General features: G+C 32.2%; 1 protein-coding gene and 1 pseudogene across 1 annotated transcript in view; both read left to right on the top strand.

Moving 5' to 3' along the window:
* dre4 (SPT16 homolog, facilitates chromatin remodeling subunit dre4) overlaps positions 1–22,653 on the top strand; it is a 122,529-nt gene that overhangs the window by 97,060 nt on the left and 2,816 nt on the right. The window contains exons 21-23 of the mRNA XM_085825766.1: positions 2,908–3,077; positions 10,392–10,657; positions 16,892–16,960. Of these exons, the coding sequence (XP_085681892.1) occupies positions 2,908–3,077; positions 10,392–10,657; positions 16,892–16,960 (505 nt within the window). The remainder of the gene's footprint in view (positions 1–2,907; positions 3,078–10,391; positions 10,658–16,891; positions 16,961–22,653) is intronic.
* On the top strand, positions 10,664–16,879 carry LOC146995171 (uncharacterized; annotated as a pseudogene).

Genomic DNA, 22,653 nt, shown 5'->3' with positions numbered 1-22,653 from the left:
TGGAATATATGTTCAGGGAAAACTGTTATGCAATGAAAATTTAGAAAATGTTCAGAATTTTGATTTAAGTTAAATTATTTAAATATTAATATAAGTGGAAAAATAAATTGTATTTATTATTAAGTGCCAAGCGAATACAATTAATATGGCTTATTATTATTTATTTTCTATATTTTGAACTGAAATTTCATCATTAAGTCTTGTAATATAGTTTAGTTCTGCATAGTTTTTTTTTTCTCTCATTGTAAACTGATTCTGTAAATTGAACTGTCATTTAAAATTTAAAAAAAAAAAAAAAAAAAAAAAGTTATTTGTTTTCCATGGTTGAGGTAATGTTCATTCTCTTAATAAATATTGCCTTGCTCATATTTTAAATTGCAAGTCTAATTTTTCTTTTAAGGTTATGCAGTTGTGTATAATGTAATTAGACAGGTGCTTATTTTTTTAACTAAAATGTGGCTATGAACCCTGTTTAAATTGTATTTATGTATTTGTTTTATATTTTTCTATTTTTAATAAAGATATTTTGAGGCTTCATGTATTTTTGCCTTGTTGTGAAGTGAGAACTGAATTAATTGAATGAGAAATATATCTCTAATGAAATCTGAGGAAATAAGTTTAAATGAAATGCAGGAAAAATTGCATATAATTTAATAATCCCTTCAAGGAAGTGATGTACACATCATATTTTTTATAACTGTTTTAGGTAGCTAGGTTTTTAAGAAAATAGTGACTATTAAAAAAGTGTATGGCAACTTCATCAGGAATAATAAAAATATGCTGTATTTAAATGTTTTGTATTTTTTTAAATTAATTTGAAAGTTTATTATTGTAAATTATCAATAAAACTTCGGAATAATTTGAATAGTATTTCTTAAAATTATTTCTCAAAGTAATTGTTTTTATATATTTTTATGTAAAATAGAGGGAAAAGATTGTTAAATGCTAATTTTAACATATGTTATATTTTAAGTAGTAATCTATAATAGTACCAAAAATTGTGACATTAGGATTTTTTTTTATTCCCCCACCCCTTAAACTAGGCGTAGTGGGCACAAACCCCATCCTGTGGGATGATTCCTTTCAACTCTCATCGATACCGAAGGAACATCTTAAACAAAGGCACGATGTCGAAAGGCTTAAAATAATGTTCAACATGCCCAAAGTTTAAAAAAAAAAAAAAAAAAAATTATAAGCCAACTTAAGAAAACTGAAGCGTGATATGATGAACTGAGAAAAGGCTGGGGGGGGAAGTTATGCCAGCACATAACACTTTCTTGGGAATATTAAACATCTGCTCCTATGTTAATTTGAAACATTTTGCAATTTTGCTGTTGAATTTTATGTGGTTTGAGTGGAAAGAGATGCTGAAGCTAAAAAGACCAAAATATTGTGTTAGCAAGAGTGAGGTTCTAAGAGCTAACTGGTAGATTGGGAGTTCAGTGAGAGCATTTTTTTTAAAAACCTATGATGTCCTGTTAAAATCTTTTTTTCTTAGGCACTAGTTTCTATAAATCTTCACAGGATTTTGTATGGAGAAGAAATTAACTTTGAGTAATTATGTAAAAGAATTCTGATAGTGCAGATTCATGAATTTTGTAGGATGTGTGAGAGTTATTTTAGTTTTATTTTGTATGATCTGTTTCCAGTTAGTATGTCAAATCTGGATTGTTTGTTTGTAGCTGAAATGCATTGGTGTCTTAAGAATTATTTAATAGGTATTGTATAAACTTTTTTTAAAAAAAGTATATGAAGAAAATGAAAGTGGAAAGAAAAAATAGTAAAAGGGGAGGCTTTTTCTTTAGGGGGGTCATTAAATAATTTAATGTAAAAATTATATATACTCAACAAGTTATTTTTATGCTCATTAGTGAGAAAAAATACTATACGTATAAAAAAACACTCAACAATAAAATTTCCCTAAATTCAATTCCTACGTTATTTCTACATTAAATTTCACACATGTATAGTTCGATTATTAATACTGCAAAATCTTTTATAATTAAAATTTTGTATCTTTTAAAAGAATTTCAACATCCATTTTGTTTACCTTGTTTTGCATTTGAAAATTCTTTTAAAGTACGCTTTGAGGATCTGTCTCTGTTTCATAACTAATGCAAATTTGCGTGCATACATTGTGAACATACCAGATAATTTTAAAATTAACCACCAAAGTGCAAAAGGCAGCATATACACCCAAAATATTCATAATCCCATTTATTTAAAAAATACATAAATAAAGTGCTGATGCAGATTAAAAAAATACTTATTTCTATAATAAATTCGTATAAAATTTTGTTCGTGTACATTCAAACTCAAATGTGATTGGGGTTGTATTGTATCATTTTTTTAATTAAAATTAATTTTTTTTTAAAATTTAGTGCACTAAATTTTAAAAAAAATTTCAAAAATATATCTGAACCTTGTTTCTATGTATGTTTAGTCATTACTCCAATTTTTGTATTTTAAATTGAGTAATTAAAATTTTATTACAGTTTAACAAGTTATGCGCTGTTTCCATATAAAAGCAGAATTATAATGTATGAGTAAACAATAAACTGTAAAATAATGGGCATTCAACTAATTGCTTGAAATGAAAGAGTAACATAAGAGTGCTTGCAATGTTGCATATCTTTGAAAGCTCAATTATTTATTAAAAGCATGATCTCTCTGTCTGTCTATAAGGTTTGTCTATTTTCAATCATTCTTTATGGTGCGACATTTTCTCTGTCAGGCAGTGTATATTTATCCAAGAATTAATATTTTTATTTTAAAATATCACAGTAAATGAAAGATCTTAAAGTGTTCTTTCTTTTCTCTGTCTTGCACATTTTGTTTAGTTTTTTTTTAAAGTATTTCCTTTTAATTATCTTTTATGGTTGAAATGTTTTTAATGTTTTATTTCAGCCTCCATTTGTTATCACCTTGGAAGAAATAGAATTGGTGCATTTTGAGCGTGTTCAGTTCCACCTGAAAAATTTTGACATGGTTTTTGTCTTTAAAGATTATCACAGGAAAGTTGCCATGGTTAATGCAATACCTATGAACATGCTGGATCATGTTAAGGAATGGCTTAAGTAAGTTATATCTGTGCAAAAAGTAATTTTGCCTTTAGTTTCATACTAGCCGCTACACGGCCAGCCTTCTTCTGGCTTTTAAATGTACCGTGAAAATGCCTAAAGAGAACACCACTAAATTAAAAACCTGAGTATGTTATATATATAACATACTCAGATAAGAAGTTTTTTTTCTTTCTGACATAGAATTAAAATTCTGCTAACCGATTTATTCCTTTCCATTTTCTTCAATATGCACCAAGTGTGCTGAGACCACTACACCACAAAGGCATGCCAAGAAGGCGGGAGAAATATCTTATAAAATGTTGTTCAGAATGTGTTGCTATGTGCTTAGGCAGTAGCTGCAAAATCTGCAGGTGGTAGCTCAGATTTCTTTCCTGAAAACCATTAATCAGTATCGTTCTTTGTTCAACGATAATAATAATAAAAAAAATTTTTTTTTAAGTAAATTAAGCTTTCAGTGGGCTTCTATAACATACTTCTTATCTGAGTATGTTATAGAATTTTACTCTGCAGAACAACTTTTTTTTAAAAAATTTTAAAAGTACACATAATTGCAGAACAACTTTATTAAAACATTAATAAAAATTTATTGCATATAAAAAATACAATGAAATAAGCAATATCGCTTAATGCAAATATTAATTAGCCTAATAAATAAATTAACCAACGTCCCTTTGCAAAATCTTAAGAATTCAAATGGTATAAAGGAGGTTAAGACCTTTGTTTCCTAAAAAGAAAACATACAAAACTTTTTATATAATTAAAAAATTAAAATATTACAATTAAATAAGCAATAAATCTCATATTTTCAACAGTCAGCGGTATCCAAAGCAATGAATGAAAAACTGTTGACGAAACCGCATTGCTCAAAGAATGAAACTATCATCAGAAAGCAATAACCAATCAAAATTGTGCTCTGTGGATGACATATTTCAAAATATGCAAACCTCTTTGCCGTTATATGCAAACCTCTTTGTTAGCGAAATAAAGAAGGGGGAGAAAAATTCTTTCTGTTGTACCTCACAAGGCACATGCACATCAGAATAAGAAGGTTGCAATGTGCATGTTGTGTGTCCAAAAATCAAAAGAAAATAAGCAGCATTTTATCTTATATTTTCAACAGTCAGCAGTCTAGTATCAAAAGCATTAAATGGAACACTTTTGCCAAAACCACATTTGTAAAAGAAAAACTATTCAAAATGATGCAATTTTATCAAGAAAGATAAAATTTAAAAAGAAACTATTTCACATTTTGAAAAAGCCCCTTTGAGGTGCACTGGCTGTTGTCTAGATGCACCTATGTACCAAATTTTGTAACCTGATTCTATTACTTACGTGCAGCACGAATGAAAGACACACAGACAGACTTTTATTATACACTGATTATCATAAATTAACAAAAAATCACAAAAATAGCGATAACTTCCTAAAAAATAAGCCAAACCTAGTAAAATTTGAATATGTTCCCAAGTAAGAGTAGCTGAGTAAAACTGCGATATGCAAATTAGTGGACCTGTTCTCGGAATACATCATCTGCGAGGAGCATAAAAGTCCATATTTGAGAGCTTCACTGTGACATCAGAAATCTGAGATAACCAATTCGTAACAATGACCCCCCCCAGGCATCATTTGCCTGCAGAACTGCGATGGAGAGCCATTAGGAGACTAGATGCAGGACAAAGTCAAACAGAAGTGGCCAGATGGCTGAATGTGAGTCCTTCTGTGGTTCATAGACTTTGGAGGTAATTTCAAACCACAGATTCGGTATCTGGGAGGTTCATCCTAGGAGGCCAACTGCTACGATGAGCGCTGATGACCGATATTTGACATTATGTGCACGCAGGAATAGAACCGCTACTCCGACTCTTTTTAGATTCTCCCTTGCTGCATCCACCGGAAGGTTCGTGTCAACGTCAACTGTGCGTAGAAGGCTTCACGAAGGTGGTCTGTATGCGAGGCGATCAGCCATTTGTGTGCCGCTCATGTCACGCCATAGGAGGGACCGTTTTCAGTGGGCACGACAACATGTCCACTGGACGCCTTATCAGTGGAGGGCAGTTTTCTTTACGGATAGTCTAGAAAGCGATAGTAGGCGTTATTTGATATGGAGAGAACCTAGAACCCATTATCATCTGTCAAACATGCGTGAAAGAAATGCATACGGAAGGGGCAGTGTCTGTGTTTAGGGTAGCATCTCTTTGGGTGGATGCACAGACCTCCATGTCTTTCCAAGGAGAACCGTGAATGCTCAGATTTATAGAGATGACATCCTTGATGTTTATGTACGCCCATATGCCAGGGCAATAGGTGATGCTTTCCTGTTACAGGACGACAATGCAAGACCACACAGGGCTTGCATCATAGATGATTATCTTCAACAGGAAACAATTATGTGCATGGAGTGGCCAGCTGGACCCCCGGACTTGAATCCTATCAAGCACGTTTGGAATACTTTAGGAAGACGTCTAGCTGCTCTCAATTTGCCCCCTCAGACCCTTGTCGTGCCCTCAACTGCTTTGCAGGAACAATGGCTCTCGCTTCCTATGGAGCTGATAGACTGTATAATTGAAAGCATCACACATCGCTGTATGTGCTGTATTGCTTCTAGAGGTGATCATATTCCATATTGAAGGTACTTTTCCTATAGCAAATTGACACCTTCGATTTGTTCATTTTATACATGTGCTAATTTCTATACTACCATATTTGTCTGGTAATTTCTTTTTATGTTATTTGATACTATGTGTTGTATATTGTGGGTAAGTTTCATTAAATTCTACACGTAACTTTTTCAGTAATCGTGATTTTTATGATTTTTCCTTAATTTATGATAACCAGTGTATGTAGAGCTTAATAGCTGTGACCTTTATATTATGCTTAGTGAAGTATCTTATTTTTATTTAATTTCATTTATAATGTGCATGGACCTGTTTTGTAAAATCAAAAAAAAAAAAAAAATCTCTTCATTTCAAGTTTAACAAAGGTTCTTTTCTTCCCCCCTCTTTTTTTAAGTGTTGACACTTCTTTCCCTCTCATAAAAAAGTTCCTGTTTTAAATAATTCTTAGTTAATAAAAAGAAAGCAAATAAATGGTTATTTTAACAGTAAAAAAGTTTACAAGTTTATATCAAACTGCCAATTCTTTTCTGTATTGCGTAGCTGGCACCTCTATTACTGTTAATTTTAAGCCTTTGTCTAGAAAAATGCTTCTCAGCAGTAAATAATATAAATTGAATGAATGGAATTTAAACTGTGCAAATTCTGTTCTCAGCCTTAGTATATTTCTCCATACCATATGTTCACGAATAAGATACTCACCAGATTTTTTTTCTATGCACCAAAAAAGAAAAAATTTCCATGAATATGGCGCACATATCTTCATCAAGCCCACTGAAAGCTTAATTTACTTTAAAAAAATTTTTTTTATTATTATTATCGTTGAACAAAGAACGATACTGATCAATGGTTTTCAGGAAAGAAATCTGAGCTACCACCTGCAGATTTTGCAGCTACTGCCTAAGCACATAGCAACACATTCTGAACAACATTTTATAAGATATTTCTCCCGCCTTCTTGGCATGCCTTTGTGGTGTAGTGGTCTCAGCACACTTGGTGCATATTGAAGAAAATGGAAAGGAATAAATCGGTTAGCAGAATTTTAATTCTACGTCAGAAAGAAAAAAACTTCTTATTTGAGTATGTTATATAAAATTTTATTCATTAAACAATAGCTTCAGTCGGCAACAATCACTGCACCAAATATGGATTTAAAAGTCCTAAGTGATCCTTTAAAATCTACTTGTAATCTAATGAAGGCAGATAACTTACCCACCATGGCACTTCTTCCCACGTTTTCACTCTGAAAACACAATGTAGATTGTCATTCTTCCTCACCTTCTGCACTGCTGTCATCACTGATGCTTTCCAAACTGCCAGTATTCTCTTCTTCTTTATTAGCTGAGCTCCAGTGCTGCTGCCAGTGTTATGACTACGAAGACAAATTCAGCAAAAACCATTAAAAGAATAACAGTTTGGTAAAAGTACTGGTATATCCTCTACAAACCCCCTAGCCAGAATTTATTATTTGGGAGGCTACAGTAGCACTGTATAACGTTATATTTCTTGGGGATACCATAGCTTCAAAAAGAAATAATTTACACTGACCAACTTACCTAGCCTGTATTGCTTTCGTGTAAGCAGCACATCTTGATTTTTCGAATTAAATAAAATTATTTTTAAAAAATTCGTGGTATTTGTGAACATATGGTAATTGTTTTTATTAAAGTTTTACCTGAATTGCCACAATCTGTCATGCTTTTTCGTAAAACGTTTTACAAATATTTAACCTTTATTTCCATTGTTAATATTTAACCCGTATTTCATTAGTTAATATTTGTAAATTATGTTTTATATCAATAAATGGTACTCTACTAAGTTTATTCGCATAATAGTACAAACATTATTAATATATACAGGGTTCATACAGTCCTTAAGAGCCCTTAGGTTTTTTGGAAACGATTTTTGGTCCTTAAAAGTCTTTAATTTCGGCCAAAATCAGTAGAAGGTTTTTTATTTTAACCATCTGAAATTACTCTGTTTTTACGTCTTCTTCCTCAATTTTCGAAAAGATTATCTTTTTGGTTGGAAATGCATTATCATATTATATCTAAACACATGGCCAAGCCATCTGATACAAGATGCCTTTACGATTATCGGTAATCTAAGTACCTAATTTAATTATTTTTAACTAGCTATTTACTCTTTTTAAATTAAAGCTAGTTACTGCCTTTCATTAATCTTTACCTTGATCACAAGATAAAACAAAAAATGTATTAACTTATGTAACCTGATTCGTGTAATGTAAACTCTTTCATGTAAAACTTATTCTTTGCATATAGAAAGACTTAAAATAATATAAAATATTTTATCACCTCTGGAGCTTAATTGTAACCTTTAAGTATATAACAAAAAAATCAACGCACCAAGAAAAAATCATCCGATTGCTTTGAAATTTTATACACATAAATGTTTTGACCAAATAGGTAATTTAATTAATGATTAAAATTTAATTATTAAAATTTGTTATTAAAAAGAATGACTAAAATTTGTTTCCAAGGACTGAATAGTGCGATCTCCTGCACATCAGAACTGTGAATCCAGCAGATGTATATAAAGAGCTGTTGTTGAAAATTTCTGTTGCATTGCGATTTAGGATACCTTGCAATGACTGAAAAAATGCCTCGACGCAGGAATTACTGTCAGAGTTTGAAAGAGGCAAGTTGGGCAAATCGAAGAATCGTTTTGTCATATGAGTTGAAGTAATGTGGCAATTAGAAGATGCTTGCAAGAATGAATAGGTGAACAATGGTAGATTTCAGCATCAACCTAAGGCCACAACAGATCAGGAGGACAGAATTGTCAGATCAGTTGTCACAGTGCCTGTTTGATCTTTATTAACCATCAGACGTGAGACCTGTACTCGAGTGTCCACCATGACCATTCACAGACAGCTGATAGAGCAAAATCTACACTTGTACCGACTGTTACGACACCTGCCACTCACGCCTGTACATTGTCGAGCCAGATTACAGTGGTGCTTGGCTTGATCATGTTGGAATGATGCTGACTGAGGACGTATAGTGTTTAGCGACGAATCCCGCTTCCAACTTTGTTGTGGTGATAATTGAAGAAGACGTGTTTGATGATGCCCAGAGCAGCATTATGATCTTGCTTTAACTATTGCACATCACACAGGCCGTCAACCAGGAGTTATGGTATGGGGTGCTAGTTCCCTTTTAGCCGGAACCCCTTTGGTCATCATTAGAGGTAAATTTATAGCACAGCGGTACGTCGACGACATTCTGAGACCTGTTTTGCTACCGCTTCTTTTTCAGTACCCTGTCTTAGTTTTCGGCAAGATAATGCCAGACCACATGCGGCATGTGTTATCTTACAGCTTGTCAAGGACTTCTTTGGCCGGCCAAATCATCAGATCTCTCTCCCATCAACCATGTCTAGGATATGATGGGAAGGCAACTGTATCTACCTGGGAATAACCTACCTTGACAAATGGAGCAAATTTGGCAAGCAATACCGCAAGAGACCATATCCGACCATGCCATGGCATGTGGCAACTTGCGCTCAGGCTAGAGGTGAGTCAACACATTGAGCTTGTTACCTTGTAACGATGTAATTGTGAAATAAATTATTCAATTGTTCTGAAATTTTAATCATTTTCTACTCTGTACATTATTTTCCTATTCACCAATTTTTGTCTTCATCAGACAACTTCTTGGTGCATCGATTTTTCTGTTATAGGATGTATATTAACTGGGTCACAACCTCTGGAACTCTTTACAAAGCTATGACACTAATTGTGTTAGAGCCCAACTTTTAAAACTTCTCAACCATGCCTACATCAGGCCTTTCCGGTTTGTTCTAATCAGCAGGTCTTTCTCTAGAGAAGCAGCAGCGGTGACAACAGCCAGTCTTTTGTCATGAACAATGCTGATTCTGATTTTACTTCTCCGCTTGACAGAAAATCTATATACAGTACAAAGTCTGTAATCTGATCGTCCATTACCCGGAATGATGCGCGCTTAGCACAAAAAACGAAGCAACTTGAACAACTTACATTGAAAGAAATATTTAATAAAGTAAACAAATAAGTATTAAACTTTTTTTGTATTAATTGTTTTGAAATTGATTAGATGCATATTTTCTATGTAGATTTCTTTAATTTACACACTAATAAATAAAATAAAGTTTTTATAATAAAACCAATATTTATATTTTGCAGTCAACACCCCTTTAGTTAAAAATTACCAACCATCTCAAAGATTTGCTTTTCAGTATTTTGATAATTTGTGATTTTAGATCATAAGTTTAAATCTAGTAAATTGACATGTAGACATGGAAGCACATGGGCTCATTGTTTAGATCAGACAAAGTGCTAACCCCTTCATAACCCTTCATTGTCACCAAGTGTTATCTTGGGCGACATCAATATGTCAATCGATTCATTGTAATTGGGTCAGCTGCACGACCTAGCCAGTAGGAATTCAAAGGTGACATGCATGCAGCAGATCTTAGTGGGGAGAAAAGAGCCAGTTATAGTACAAACGCCTTCTTTTGCTGAGTATCATATGCTCTGTTCCTAGACTCTGTAGGCCAGGAAGGCAATATTTCTAGCTAATTACATATATATGGTCAGAAAATAAGTCGTTATGTCCCAAGAAAAATTGTTACTGCACGTAATAAGAAATTTGGTTAAAAAAAGTGCAAACCTGTTTTATTTTATTTATACTTGCAGCTCATGTGACATTCGTTATACCGAAGGAATTCAGAGTTTGAATTGGACAAAAATCATGAAGACTATAACTGATGACCCTGAAGGATTTTTTGAAAGTGGAGGTTGGTCATTCTTGGATCCTGATAGTGAAGGTGAAGAAGGAGAAGATGATGAGGATTCAGATGAAGATGATCAGTACCAACCTAGTGGATCAGAAGATGAAGAAGAAGAAAGTAGTGAAGAAGATTACAGTGGATCTGAATTTTCAGAAGATGAAGATAGTTCTGGTAACTGTTTCTTACTCATCTCTTTGTTTTTATGAGAAATGACATTTTTTTCATTTGCCTGAAATTGGCTTTCTCTCTCTCTCTTTTAAGTTATAATAACTTCTAGTTCAGAATGTGGTAAGATAGGTTATCTAAGATGGTTTATCTTCACAAGGCATATTCTGTTGGTTAAAGATACTACAGTCTGTCTGTCATAACAAAAGCTTTTGCCAGTTAGCCTGCAGCTGTGTGTTGCCGTAGAAACGAGCTTTCACCTATTTCCCTTAGGGGGATGTCCTAAAGATTGCCTATCTTGGCGCAATTAAAGATGAATTGACAACCCTTGGTTCACCCCTGAATCTGAATATCTGAAATATACTAGCATAGCGACCACCACCCACCAGAGACTGTAGCGGAAGCTATTCTTCTCATAGACAGACAGTACATCAGAATGTTCTTCTGTTCATATATGTCAAAAATGATTTATAAAATAAGAATTAAATTCTAATATATTTAATACTTACACATATTATAGACATTACAGAATGTCCTATGTAAAGTTACAGGGTTCATAGCGGTCCTTATAAGTGTTTATAAGTCCTTATATTTCAAAATAAATTACAAAAGCCCTTATATGTGCTTACTTTTTCTCTAAAGTACTTATTTTTTTTAGTTCTTCCCCCCACCACCACCATCAAAGCCGCAACTAAAACAACTTTTTCTTTCTTATTTAGAGGGTCAGATTGTGAATCGTACTTCTGGAAATAGCTTTCTCCATATTAACGTAACCTTTAATTTGTGCGAGTAGAGACAGGTGAATGTCATTTTATTGGTCAAACAGTTATGAAAAGGGGTAGAAAATTCCAGTATATTTTTTCACATACTTTTCGTTCCACCCACAGACTATAGACGTTCCAAATCCCTCGTGGTCAGTTCATATTCGCGTTTATTGTGATCGTTATCGAATATGTATGAATATTTATAATATATTTGCAGTAAAGACTGAAATGGGTGTGGGTAAGTGTGTTTTTAACACAGATTTGGCTTTCGAAAGAGGAATATTCTGAATGGCATAAACAAAGTGAAAATAATTGCAAGGCCATGTGTTCCTGGTGGAAAACTGAAATCAACATAGCAAGCATGGCCGAGTCTGCTTTAAAGTGGTCACATGGATCGTAAGTAAACTTTTTTCTGTTTAATTATTGTTAATTCTTGTGTGAAAATAAATAAAAAATAAATAAATAAATAAATAAATAAATCTTCCATGTACCATTTATTTATTTTTTTATTTTCGTTTTCTGCTTTTGTTATACCATTCATTTACTATATCCCCCCCCTCTTCCTAGTATTTCTGCATTTCATGCTTATATTCAAAGTTGGGAATTTTGGGCTAGCATTTTCAATTTTTTTGCCAATGCATTCTACAATACTGAAGAGAGAGGTCATAAGGTTCCGGATCCTTCCCTTTTTGCGAAAAATCTCGGATATTCAAACCGTTAACAGTTCGCAGCAATGGACTGGTTATTATTTGTCACTTTCCAATATGGATTGAATAGAACTAAAAGTTCTGCAGTGTACCAACTCAAGCGAAGCGTAATTATATTGCAGAAATTTAATGAAGTCTGTTCAAAATTACAATGTAAAACACTCCAGATTTGTAAGTCTCATTCTTTTCCTTTATTTAGTTTTTTATTCTCCAAATACTGGCAGCTGTCGATTCCAATTGCGTAATATCACGTGTGGAAGAATTAAGGCGCGCTTATTGTGCAATAACATTTGCTATATTTTGCAAAGATAATTAATTTTGATATTCAATCTGGAATTTCTTTATGAGCACTTAAAATAGTTTTACTGTGCTTGCTAAGCAGAATATTCAGTTTCATTGGGCTATGTATATATATTTTTTTATAAATATATATTACAATATATATGTTTACGGTGATAATTGGGCTACAGGTCATAGTTTTTTTTAAATCAAGAGCAACATTTTTTATCTAGTGTATGCTAAATTAAAATATTTATGATATTTTGCATTCTAAATATTGCGATGTGGCAAAAGATACAAAAATATTCTTAAAAATTATATTTAATGCATATGTTGAAATGTCCAAAGAATTTAGCCGAAAAATCTAAAGACTACAATTTAATCCCATCTTTTTCCAGTTACGCTCGACTATCCGGAATTTTCAAATATCCCGCAATCGGCAATTTCGAGCATTCCATGCCGATTAGTTAAGCTTTTACTGTTTAATGGATGACTGAATGAGGCAATTACAGAAATATCTCCTTTTTTTTAACTTAAAGTACTTTGCAATAAGAAAAAACTGTCTTATAATGGAAATTTAGAAAATGTTCAAAATTTTGATTTAAGTTAAATTATTTAAATATTAATACGAGTAGAAAGATAAATAAATGTACAATAAATTCTATTTATTTCTAGGTGCCAAGCATAAAAAATTTCTGAAAGCGAAAAATACAGCTATTGGTGGAATAACAAGCTTTTTCCCCAAATCAAATCCTGCTAGTGTTGCACCCTCCAGTTCCCCAAGTGCTCCGCAAAATTCAAATAATTTAGATGATGCTGTAGGAGCTTCAAAAGATGTTTTGGATGCTGAAATTTTGTAGTGTTTGAAAGTGGTGACAAGTCATTACTCTTACAGATCTAACAGTGACATGGGCAAACTTTTTTCAGTTATATTCCCTGACAGTGTTATAGCAAAACACTTTTCTTGCAGTGAGAGAAAGCTTGCTTATCTCTGTCATTTTGGATTAACACCTTATTTTCAGAGGCTCGTGTATGACGAAGCTATCCCATTTCACATTGTTATTTGACGAGACTTTGAATAAAACAAATTAAAAAAAAAAAGCAATTGCATTTGCACATCACATTTTGGCATCTTGACCAAAATAAAGTTGTAACTCGATTTTTGACCCCTGTTTTCATGGGACATGCAACAGCTGCTAATATTTTCAAAAGTTTTCAAATGGCAGTTAAAAAATTAGATATAAAGAAGCTGCTACAAATAAGTATGGAGGGCCAGTCATAAATTGGAAGTTTTATGAAACCTCCAACATGAATTGCAAAAGGAATATGCCATTGAATGTATATCTATTGCTAGTTGTGATTTGCATATTTTGAACAATGCTTTCCGTAAAGGAGCATCCATTATAAGCTGGGATATATACCTTCTATTCTAGGAGCACTGTACCATCTATTCAAGGATTCTTCAGCACATCGAGAAGATTTTTTAACAGTTTTTTAATGGCATAAGACTGCCATTGAAATTTTGTAAAAATAGATGGCTGGAGAATGTACCAGAATGTTTGCGTGCTTTTGAAATTTGGGAAGATATAAAAGGTTATGTCAAGCTAGTTGAGAATGGAATATATGCAAAGATAACTTGTAAATCATATGAAATAGTAAGAGATGCAACTAAAGACAAAATAATGCCTGTAAAACTTCTTTTTTTCATTTGTGTGGCTGAATTGGTCAAACCCTTTTTGGAACTTTACCAAAGTGATGAACCACTTGTTCCTTTTTTACTTCCTTGTACGAAGTAAAAAGGAAGTATTGTAATCGCGAAAATTTTCAGGCAGCATATTTCAACAAAAATATCCATTTTGACCGTTATCGAATGCAATTTAACAATGTTTTTGCGTGATATCTGTACGTAAGGACAGAATAAAATACTCTTTTCCTTCAAAAAAATTATAAAACTGCTTTAAAATTAATTCTGAAGAAAATTTTTCGTGGCATCTGTACGAACGTATGTACGTACGTACGTATATCGCATAACTCAAAAACGAGTAGCCTCAGAACGTTGAAATTTTGTATATAGGACTGCTATAACATGTAGATGTGCACCTCGTATTTTCGTTGCAATCGGCCGACCAAACGTATATAAATATATATATATTCACTCTGTTACCCGGTTACAACAAAGATAACACCTTCATTTATTATTTAAATTATGCTTAATCCTTTATGGAATTTTTTCGAGGAAATAAGCGTTTAAGATTTACTTCGTAATTTTTAATGTAGATATTTTGAGTTTTTATGTATTTTTGCCTTCTTGCGAAGGGAGAACTGAATTAATTAAATGAGAAATACTCAATCGTCTGTGAAAAACTGTTTCTTTTTTGTTTTGTTTGCTTAATTTCTTTTATACATCATTCTAGCTTTATTATAGTATTTGAATAGAACATGTGGCAACGATTAGATAATTCTATTCTTTAAATGATATAAATTTTGTGCATTATGAGTTATAATATGAACGAAGTATATAAGTTAATTGTTATATGATTATTTGGATTATATAACAGTTAACTTAGTTTCCGTTATAAAATTATTATGTAAGTTAACTGTTATATATTTATTAATACTGTTAAGTGAATCTAGCGCCAGAGTGTCGCTATGGTAAACAAATACTAGAGTGAAATTAAAAGAATGCATTTATTCTATTGTGGTTTATGCGCTGTCGGCGAAGTAGATTTAATTCAATCCAATAAGTTTAAATGAAATGCGTATAATTTAATATTCCAATACAAGGAGGTCGTGGTGTACACATCAGATGTTTTGCTTTTGATTTGCACAAATTAGTAAAGCAACTTTTGCAGCGTTTCAAAATTATAAAAGAAGAGTATATGTTAAAAAATCAGTTCATCATTAAAATATTTGTGTAACTCTCATTTTTCTGAGAAAGGTGTTAATGAAATAAGCAAAATTAGTTTAGGATTTAGGGCTCATAAGCTCTTGCAAGAACTACATGCTAAAATAGAAATCATGGATAGAGATTACCTTTTATTTTACTCACAAACTTTTATTTTACAACTACTTCAAAAGCTGATGGAGAAATGTCCGGTTAATTATTCACTGATTTAAAATGCTGTTTCTATGAATACGAAGTATACGGCGCAAAACAGCACAAAAGCGTATGAGAAAATAAAAAGTATATTGATGCATTTTTCTGAAAAAGGTTGTATTGCAGAAGAAGAACGTGATAACGTTCTTTTGGAATATTCCGGTTTCATTGAAAGTGTAGTCCAGACATACCTTACAAAATTTAAATGATGTGAGAAAAATGAAATTAGGTACTTTTTTGCACACATTCATTTAATGGAAAACACTTCAAGTTATGGGAAACATTTAAAATTATATTTATTTTTTCCCATAGGCAAGCCTCTGTTGTACGAGGATTTAGTATCAATAAAAATATAGGAAAAGAAAATCGGGGGGGGGAATTCGTATATTGCCCAGCGCGCATAGTTTGTGATTATGTGAAACATGCTGGTGGGATACACAATGTGTCAATTACGAAAGAGATAAGAGCGGCAGATTCATCAGCTCATTCACAATATCGGTTATATTTGGAAGAGCAGAAGAGGGGAAAAAATGATTGAAAAGAAAAAAAGAAAAGCAGCAGAATCAGCAGATGAATTGATTTCTCTTAAAAGAAAGAAAACTCTCTTAGAAAAAGAAGTTAAAAGTGCTTGAAAATAAAGCAAATGAACTTGCTGAAAAGGCTGAAGTTACAAAAGACTTTAATCTTTTAAATTAATTAAAAACTATTTGTGAAAAAGAAACTCTCTTAAGAGATTTGGATTCAGATATTAATGAAAAGAAAAATCAAAATAAAAGTAATATTACTAATTAATAAGCATAAATCATTAAATTAGTAAGCATAAATCTTTTTTATTGTTTCTTTTTATATGTTGTAAAGTACTTTGTATGAATATAATAAATACAGTTTATTATTATTAATTTTCTTAAAATGATATTTCATCGTTAAATTTTGTAATATTGTTTAGTTTTGCATAGGATCTTCCCCCCCCCTCATTGTAAACTAGTCCTATAAATTGAACTGTTATTTGCAATTAAAATTAATTGTAATTGTTTCCCATGGTTGAGTAATGTTGATTCTCTCTTTAAATACTGAATTTCTCAGATTTTGAATTATGGTTAAATCTCATTTTTATTTTAAGATTATGCAGTTGTGTATACATGAAATTAAGCAGGTTTTTTTTTTTTTTTTTTTTTTTTTAGCTAAAATGTGGCTATGAACCCTGAGTTAAGTCTTCCTAATAATGAATTATTTCATTCTTTAGAATGAAGTAATTAATTGCTTTATTATTAATATGTTTCTTTCTATAGTAATTAAATGTTTACAAGCATTTTAAAGCATATATTATTTTTCTTTCTTTTATAAATAAAGAAAGCATCGTAAAATGTCAATATTTCTTTTGTATGTTTTGTAGAAGGTGACCTGGGATCAAGTGAAGAAAGTGGAAAAGATTGGTCTGAGCTAGAAGAGGAAGCTGCAAAAGGTAGTTTTTTCACCTAATTGCTAATAAATAAACTTATTTAAAAAAAAAAAAAAAATTTAGTGCCGATACTTACTGCATTGTGTTACTTATTGTACTGTTTTCTTTTTCCAGCATTATCTAAATGTATTAACATTTAAATAATCTTTGGTATATTGGTTTTGATAAAAATATATCTCTAATCTTATACTGATTTCATTAGGGCATATAATCGAATTGTAATAAAAGTAATAAATTTAAGTTCAATTTTTATTATTATTATTAAATGTCTTGTTTTGTTTTCTAAAGTCATGGAACACTATGATCCTAGTGATTATTTGTAGTAATTTATAACTGTTTTTATTAGTTCTAACGATATTGTATATTAGCCCAAGGGGGAGGTACCCCAGAAGCGCTATTATTTTTTAAATAACATTTTGCGTTGTTTCTCTTTTCCAATTGTTGTCAACAAATATTATTGCCCTGTATTATTTTTAAAGAAATTAAGCAATGAAGAGTATGCAGGAATGTATGTATGTGTCTCGCATTGTGAAAAATTATGGTACCTAGAACAATCAAATTTTGAATAATGTAATCCTCTACCAAAGCATGGGTGCCTGAATGCCCGAATTTTGGATTTGTTTTATTATCTATTTCATATTTGCTAAAACTTTAACGAAGTTGTACATGAAAAACATTTTTATCTCCAGCACGCAAGACTGTGTCGGAAATTCTTAAGATATACTCATTTTTAAAAAATTATTTTGCGATATTGCTCTTGAACTGAATTTTATGATTAAATGGCAAAGAACATGATATTTAATAAATAAAGGTAATGTTTAAAATATTTTTAAAATGCCCTTTGGACGTAATTTAAAATCTGAAGCCTTTTAGATTGTGTGTATACATATTACATATACAGTCAAAAGTCGTTAATTCGGACACCCATAATCCGGAATGATCTGTAATCCGGACCTCAAAGCTACAAACTTTCTGCACATGCATTGCGTTAACGCATGCACGTAAGACTTTTACGGCTGCGAATTCGCGTGTGCGCATGCACAAAATACGTTTACGAATGCACGTTTAATGTATAACAGACGGGATAAGCTAAGCTAAAATTATCTAATTATCTATTTCGGTTAATGTTGCAGATTGTGTTGTTCCTTAATCTTCGAATTGGATCCGGATTATTATTTTTTGCAGACTGTTAGAGCAATTTTATAAAAGTAAGCTTGAACTTTCGATTATGTCAAATAGAATTTCCGATATATATTTACTAATATGTAAAGGATATACAAAGCGAAAGTATCTTTCGGAGTCCATTAAACAAAAAGTAGAATTGCTGCAAAAAATGGATAAAGGCATATCCTTTGTTTATGTAAACTTTAACGTTTGTTTATCTAAACATTGTTTATCTTTAACACCGGGCGGCAGCATGCAATGAATTGGAAGTTGATCCAGCACTATCCTTATCTTAAGAGCAGATGTTTTTATTTTATTTGGCTTATAATTGCTTACTCAATGTAGTATTTCATCTCGATGTGTCTTTGATATGATTTAAATCAAATGCCTCCTCATTATAATTCGCTTCGGATAGCGAAGAAAGTGATAGAGGTTATTGAAAACGAAAAAATTTTGATTGACAAATTAGTCGGTATTCTTGACACAGCAATTATAGGACTTGAACAGCGGAACTTTGTAACTGAACACGAAATTATGTCTGTTTATAGAATTAAAGAGAATGTATTATCACATAAAAAACGAAGCAACTTAAACAACTTACATTGAAAGAAATGTTTAATAAAGTAAACAAATAAATATTAAGCTTTTTTTTTTTTTTTTTTTTTTTGTAAATTTTGATACCCTTTAGATCATAATTGTTCTTTATTTCGTAAAATACGGTTTCATATTTTTAATTTTATAATTTCTGCATGCCATTTTACCAGATTTAAACTGATGATCTATAATCCGGAATCGCCGAAGTCTCAACGAGTCCGGATTAACGACTTTTGACTGTATATACTTTTTCTTTTCACACAGTGTACATTTGAGTCAGGTGGTTTTACAAACTGCTTCAATGTTGCACTTAACGTAACTACAGTGGTAGCCAAAATTGTGGACACTTTTGGAAATTTTTGTTTTTGAACTTTGTATGCTTATAGAAAATGTTACGTTTCGCAAAAAGCAAACTTGTATATATCATTTTAAAGAGAATTTATTACTGAATTCAATACAAAACACAAAATTCAATTATTTGCGATGCAAAAAAAAGTTATATGTACTTTAATATAAATAAAAAACACAGTTGTGAAGTGGTTTGTAATGTCTAGCTTTCCTGGCCAATCACGGTTCTTGTTCTGAGAACCAATCAAATGTTAGTAACTGCCAGTTAAGCTGACATCATGTTTACACTTGCAACAATTCATTATTTTGCTTTGTTCTGTAGAAGGAGGACCTGTCTCTTATACACTGCAATTACAAGTAGGAATTTTTATAAAAATTTTTAATATTTAGTCAAGAAGCAATGACATCAAATAAAAGAGTAGATTGTACACCTAGAGAGAGATGTAATATTATTGTATTATGAGAAGGTGGTCTTTCCTATGCTGAAATTGCAAGACAGGTGGGTAGTTCAGTGACTACATCTGGAGTCCGAAAGTTTTGTTTACGATATCAGGAGACAAATTCAATATAAAAAACATAGAAAGAAAAGGCCGAAAAAGGTGCACCACATCTATTGATAACAGAAGAATAAAAAAACTATGTCTCCAAGATAGAAAAATGTCATCAGCGGCCATCAGAAGTGATCTGAATGATGCTGGTGTTTCTGTCAGTTCATGAACAATCAGGAGAAGATTAACAGATGTTGGACTGAGAGGTAGAATTCCACGAAAAAAGCCTTATCTTAATTTTCAGCAACGAAAAAAAAAAAGACTACAGTAGGCAAAGGAACACATTAATTGGACAGATGATCAGTGGTCACAAGTTATATGGAGTGATGAAACTAAGATATCGTTATTCTGTAGTGATGGGTGAAAATATGTAAGACGTAGAATAAGAGAAGAGCTACATCCTGACTGCATTCGAGCAACTTTGAAGAAACCAGTTAGTGTTATAATTTGGTCATGCGTGTTAGCAGATGGTATTGTTCGCCTTCATGTCATCGATGGAACACTGACTGCCAGAAAATACATTGACACTATTCTAGAACTAAAAGTGCTACCTTCCATCAGAGATCTCTTTCACAACAATGCTTCGTTTATTTTTCAGCAGGATTCTCCTCCTTGCCACACGGCCAAAATATCGAAAGAGTGGTTTCATACAAAGAGCATTAAATTGTTGTCATGGCCAGGAAACAGTCCTGATCTTAATCCTATCGAAAATTTGTGGCACCATTTGAAAACTCTTGTCCGAATGAGGCGCCCATCAAATAAAAGGGAACTAATTGAGGCTATAATTGTTTCCTGGCATCATGTAATAACAAAAGAAGAGTTTAAAACTCTTGTCAGCTCAATGAAACGTGGATGTGAAGCTGTAATCAAAAATAAATGGTGCCCTACTAAGTACTGATAACTCACTGCAATCATCACTATCTAATGTATATCGATAACTATTATCGTTTAACTTTTTTGTATTACAAATAATTAAATTTTGTGTTTTGTATTGACTTCAGTAATAAATTCTCTAAAATGATATATACAAGTTTGCATTTTGTGAAACGTAACGTTTTCTTTAAGCATACAAAGTGCAAAAACATAAAAATTTCCCAAAGTGTCCACAATTTTGGCCACCACTGTATAGATTTGCATATATGCAGTTGTCATCTGTATTTAGTTAGAATATTTATTGCCAATTTTATGATTCCAGTTAAAAGAATAAAGAATTGCAGATTTGGCTGTTGAAAATTAATTGCTTTGTAAAGCTGCTCATGAAGTATTGATTACTTTGCAGAGTTGCCAACTCTCCCGATTTTCGACCGCTCTCCCACCATCCCGATTTACAATATATTTCTCCCGACTTTTTCTTATTCTTAAAATTTTTCACGATTTTTATGGAACATGGCTTAATACTTTGTTATATGAACAAAAAAAAAAGTGATTTTGGACGTCTAAAACCAATTGAATTTTCTCTAGATTATATCTAAAAGAAAACCTTGCGAATTAGATAATTTCTGCGTTGTGAGTGAGAGCATATACGTATCCAGAAACGTCGTTCTCCAGTTCTCCAATGGGCATCGTGCTCTACTGCGTGTCACCTGGTGTATATTAACCAATGAGGACAAAACAAGCTGTTCTTTGAATGTTCTTTAGTTATTTCGGTCATTTTGTCCTGAGTTGTGTGAGTACACGTGCCTTCGTGTACGTTTCAAAAATCGTACACACTTGACTTTCCTTCCATTATTTCCTCAAGGGAATATAATAAATTTGCGAAATCGAAAAACCGCCTGTCGTTGCGATTTTTCGATTTCGCATGGTGGAAGGGTGGATGTTCTTAAACATGTGCGTACACAGAAACACAAGGACAACATGAGTTTTTTGAAAAAACGAAAAATTAAATTTTTCTTCGCAAACAAATGACCAAAAAGTTATTAATGCAGAATGTCTGTTCTCTGTCTTTTTACTGGAGCACAACCTGCCATTGAATGCATCGGATCACACTGCAGCTTTATTTAGAAAAATGTGTCCCGATAGTGAAATCGCTAAGAAATACTTAAGTGTAAGAACCAAAAGAGGTGCAATTGTTAAAGAAATGGATTTGAAAAATAAATCTTCAGTTATTGATCGCATTAAAACAGCTCCGTTCTGCCTCTCTACGGATGGAAGCAATAATACCGATTCAAAACTGTATCCAATTGTTGTTTCTTTTTTTAATCCAGACTCTTCAGAAATTGAGTGCAATTTACTTTCTGTCCCCACTTTAGAAGGATATTTGACAGGCTTTAATATAGCACAGCTAATTATTAAAACTAAAAGAAAATGTAGTCCCTCTGGATAATTGCTTAGCACTTGGTGCCGATAATGCACCAGTATTGGTAGGCTTGGAAGACTGGTGTTGCAGGCATCTTAAGAAATGAAAATTCAGATTTTCAGATTATGAGGTGCACCTGTCACCTCCACCTCTTAAATTTAGCAGCTGAAAAAGGGGCAGCTTCTTTACCCATAAATGTGGATGAACACATTGTTGATATTTATTATTATCTTGAAAGGAGTTCTAAAAGGAAGGAAAAATTGAAACAATTCCAACAGCTGCATAACAGCAGTTTACAATTAGAAAACTTGGATGAAGTTATAAAATCAGCTAGGATTGACACCCAGTGGAGTTTAATTGGAAAACTGAAAGATGCTGATGGAATGTTAAAATATAGTGAACTGTCTAGAATTGTGTTGGCCATCTTGACAGTTCCCCATAGTAATGCAGAGTGTGAGAGGATTCTCAGTGTTGTTGCGAAAACGAGGACTAAATTTAGATCTAATATTAGTGATGACACATTAGAAAAACTTTTATTAGCAAAAGCAGGCCTACGTGGCAATTGCTACGAACAAAATTGTGAAGTTTCTTAAAGAAAGCAAAATAGCCACTGTTTATAACATTTATACAAAAACTGATTAAAGTTTTTTTTTTTTTTAAATTTTTTTTTTATTTTTGTTGTTTTCTTAAACGATGCAAGTAATAAAAATGTTTTTTATGTGTAAGGTATTTTTGTGTTGCTTGCA

Source organism: Stegodyphus dumicola, chromosome 10, assembly GCF_044657685.1.
Source record: "Stegodyphus dumicola isolate Sdum_Otavi_A_Nest chromosome 10, ASM4465768v1".
Taxonomy (NCBI): Eukaryota; Metazoa; Arthropoda; class Arachnida; order Araneae; family Eresidae; genus Stegodyphus; species Stegodyphus dumicola.
Note: the sequence above shows the minus strand (reverse complement) of the source record. Positions and strands in the feature narration are given on the sequence as shown.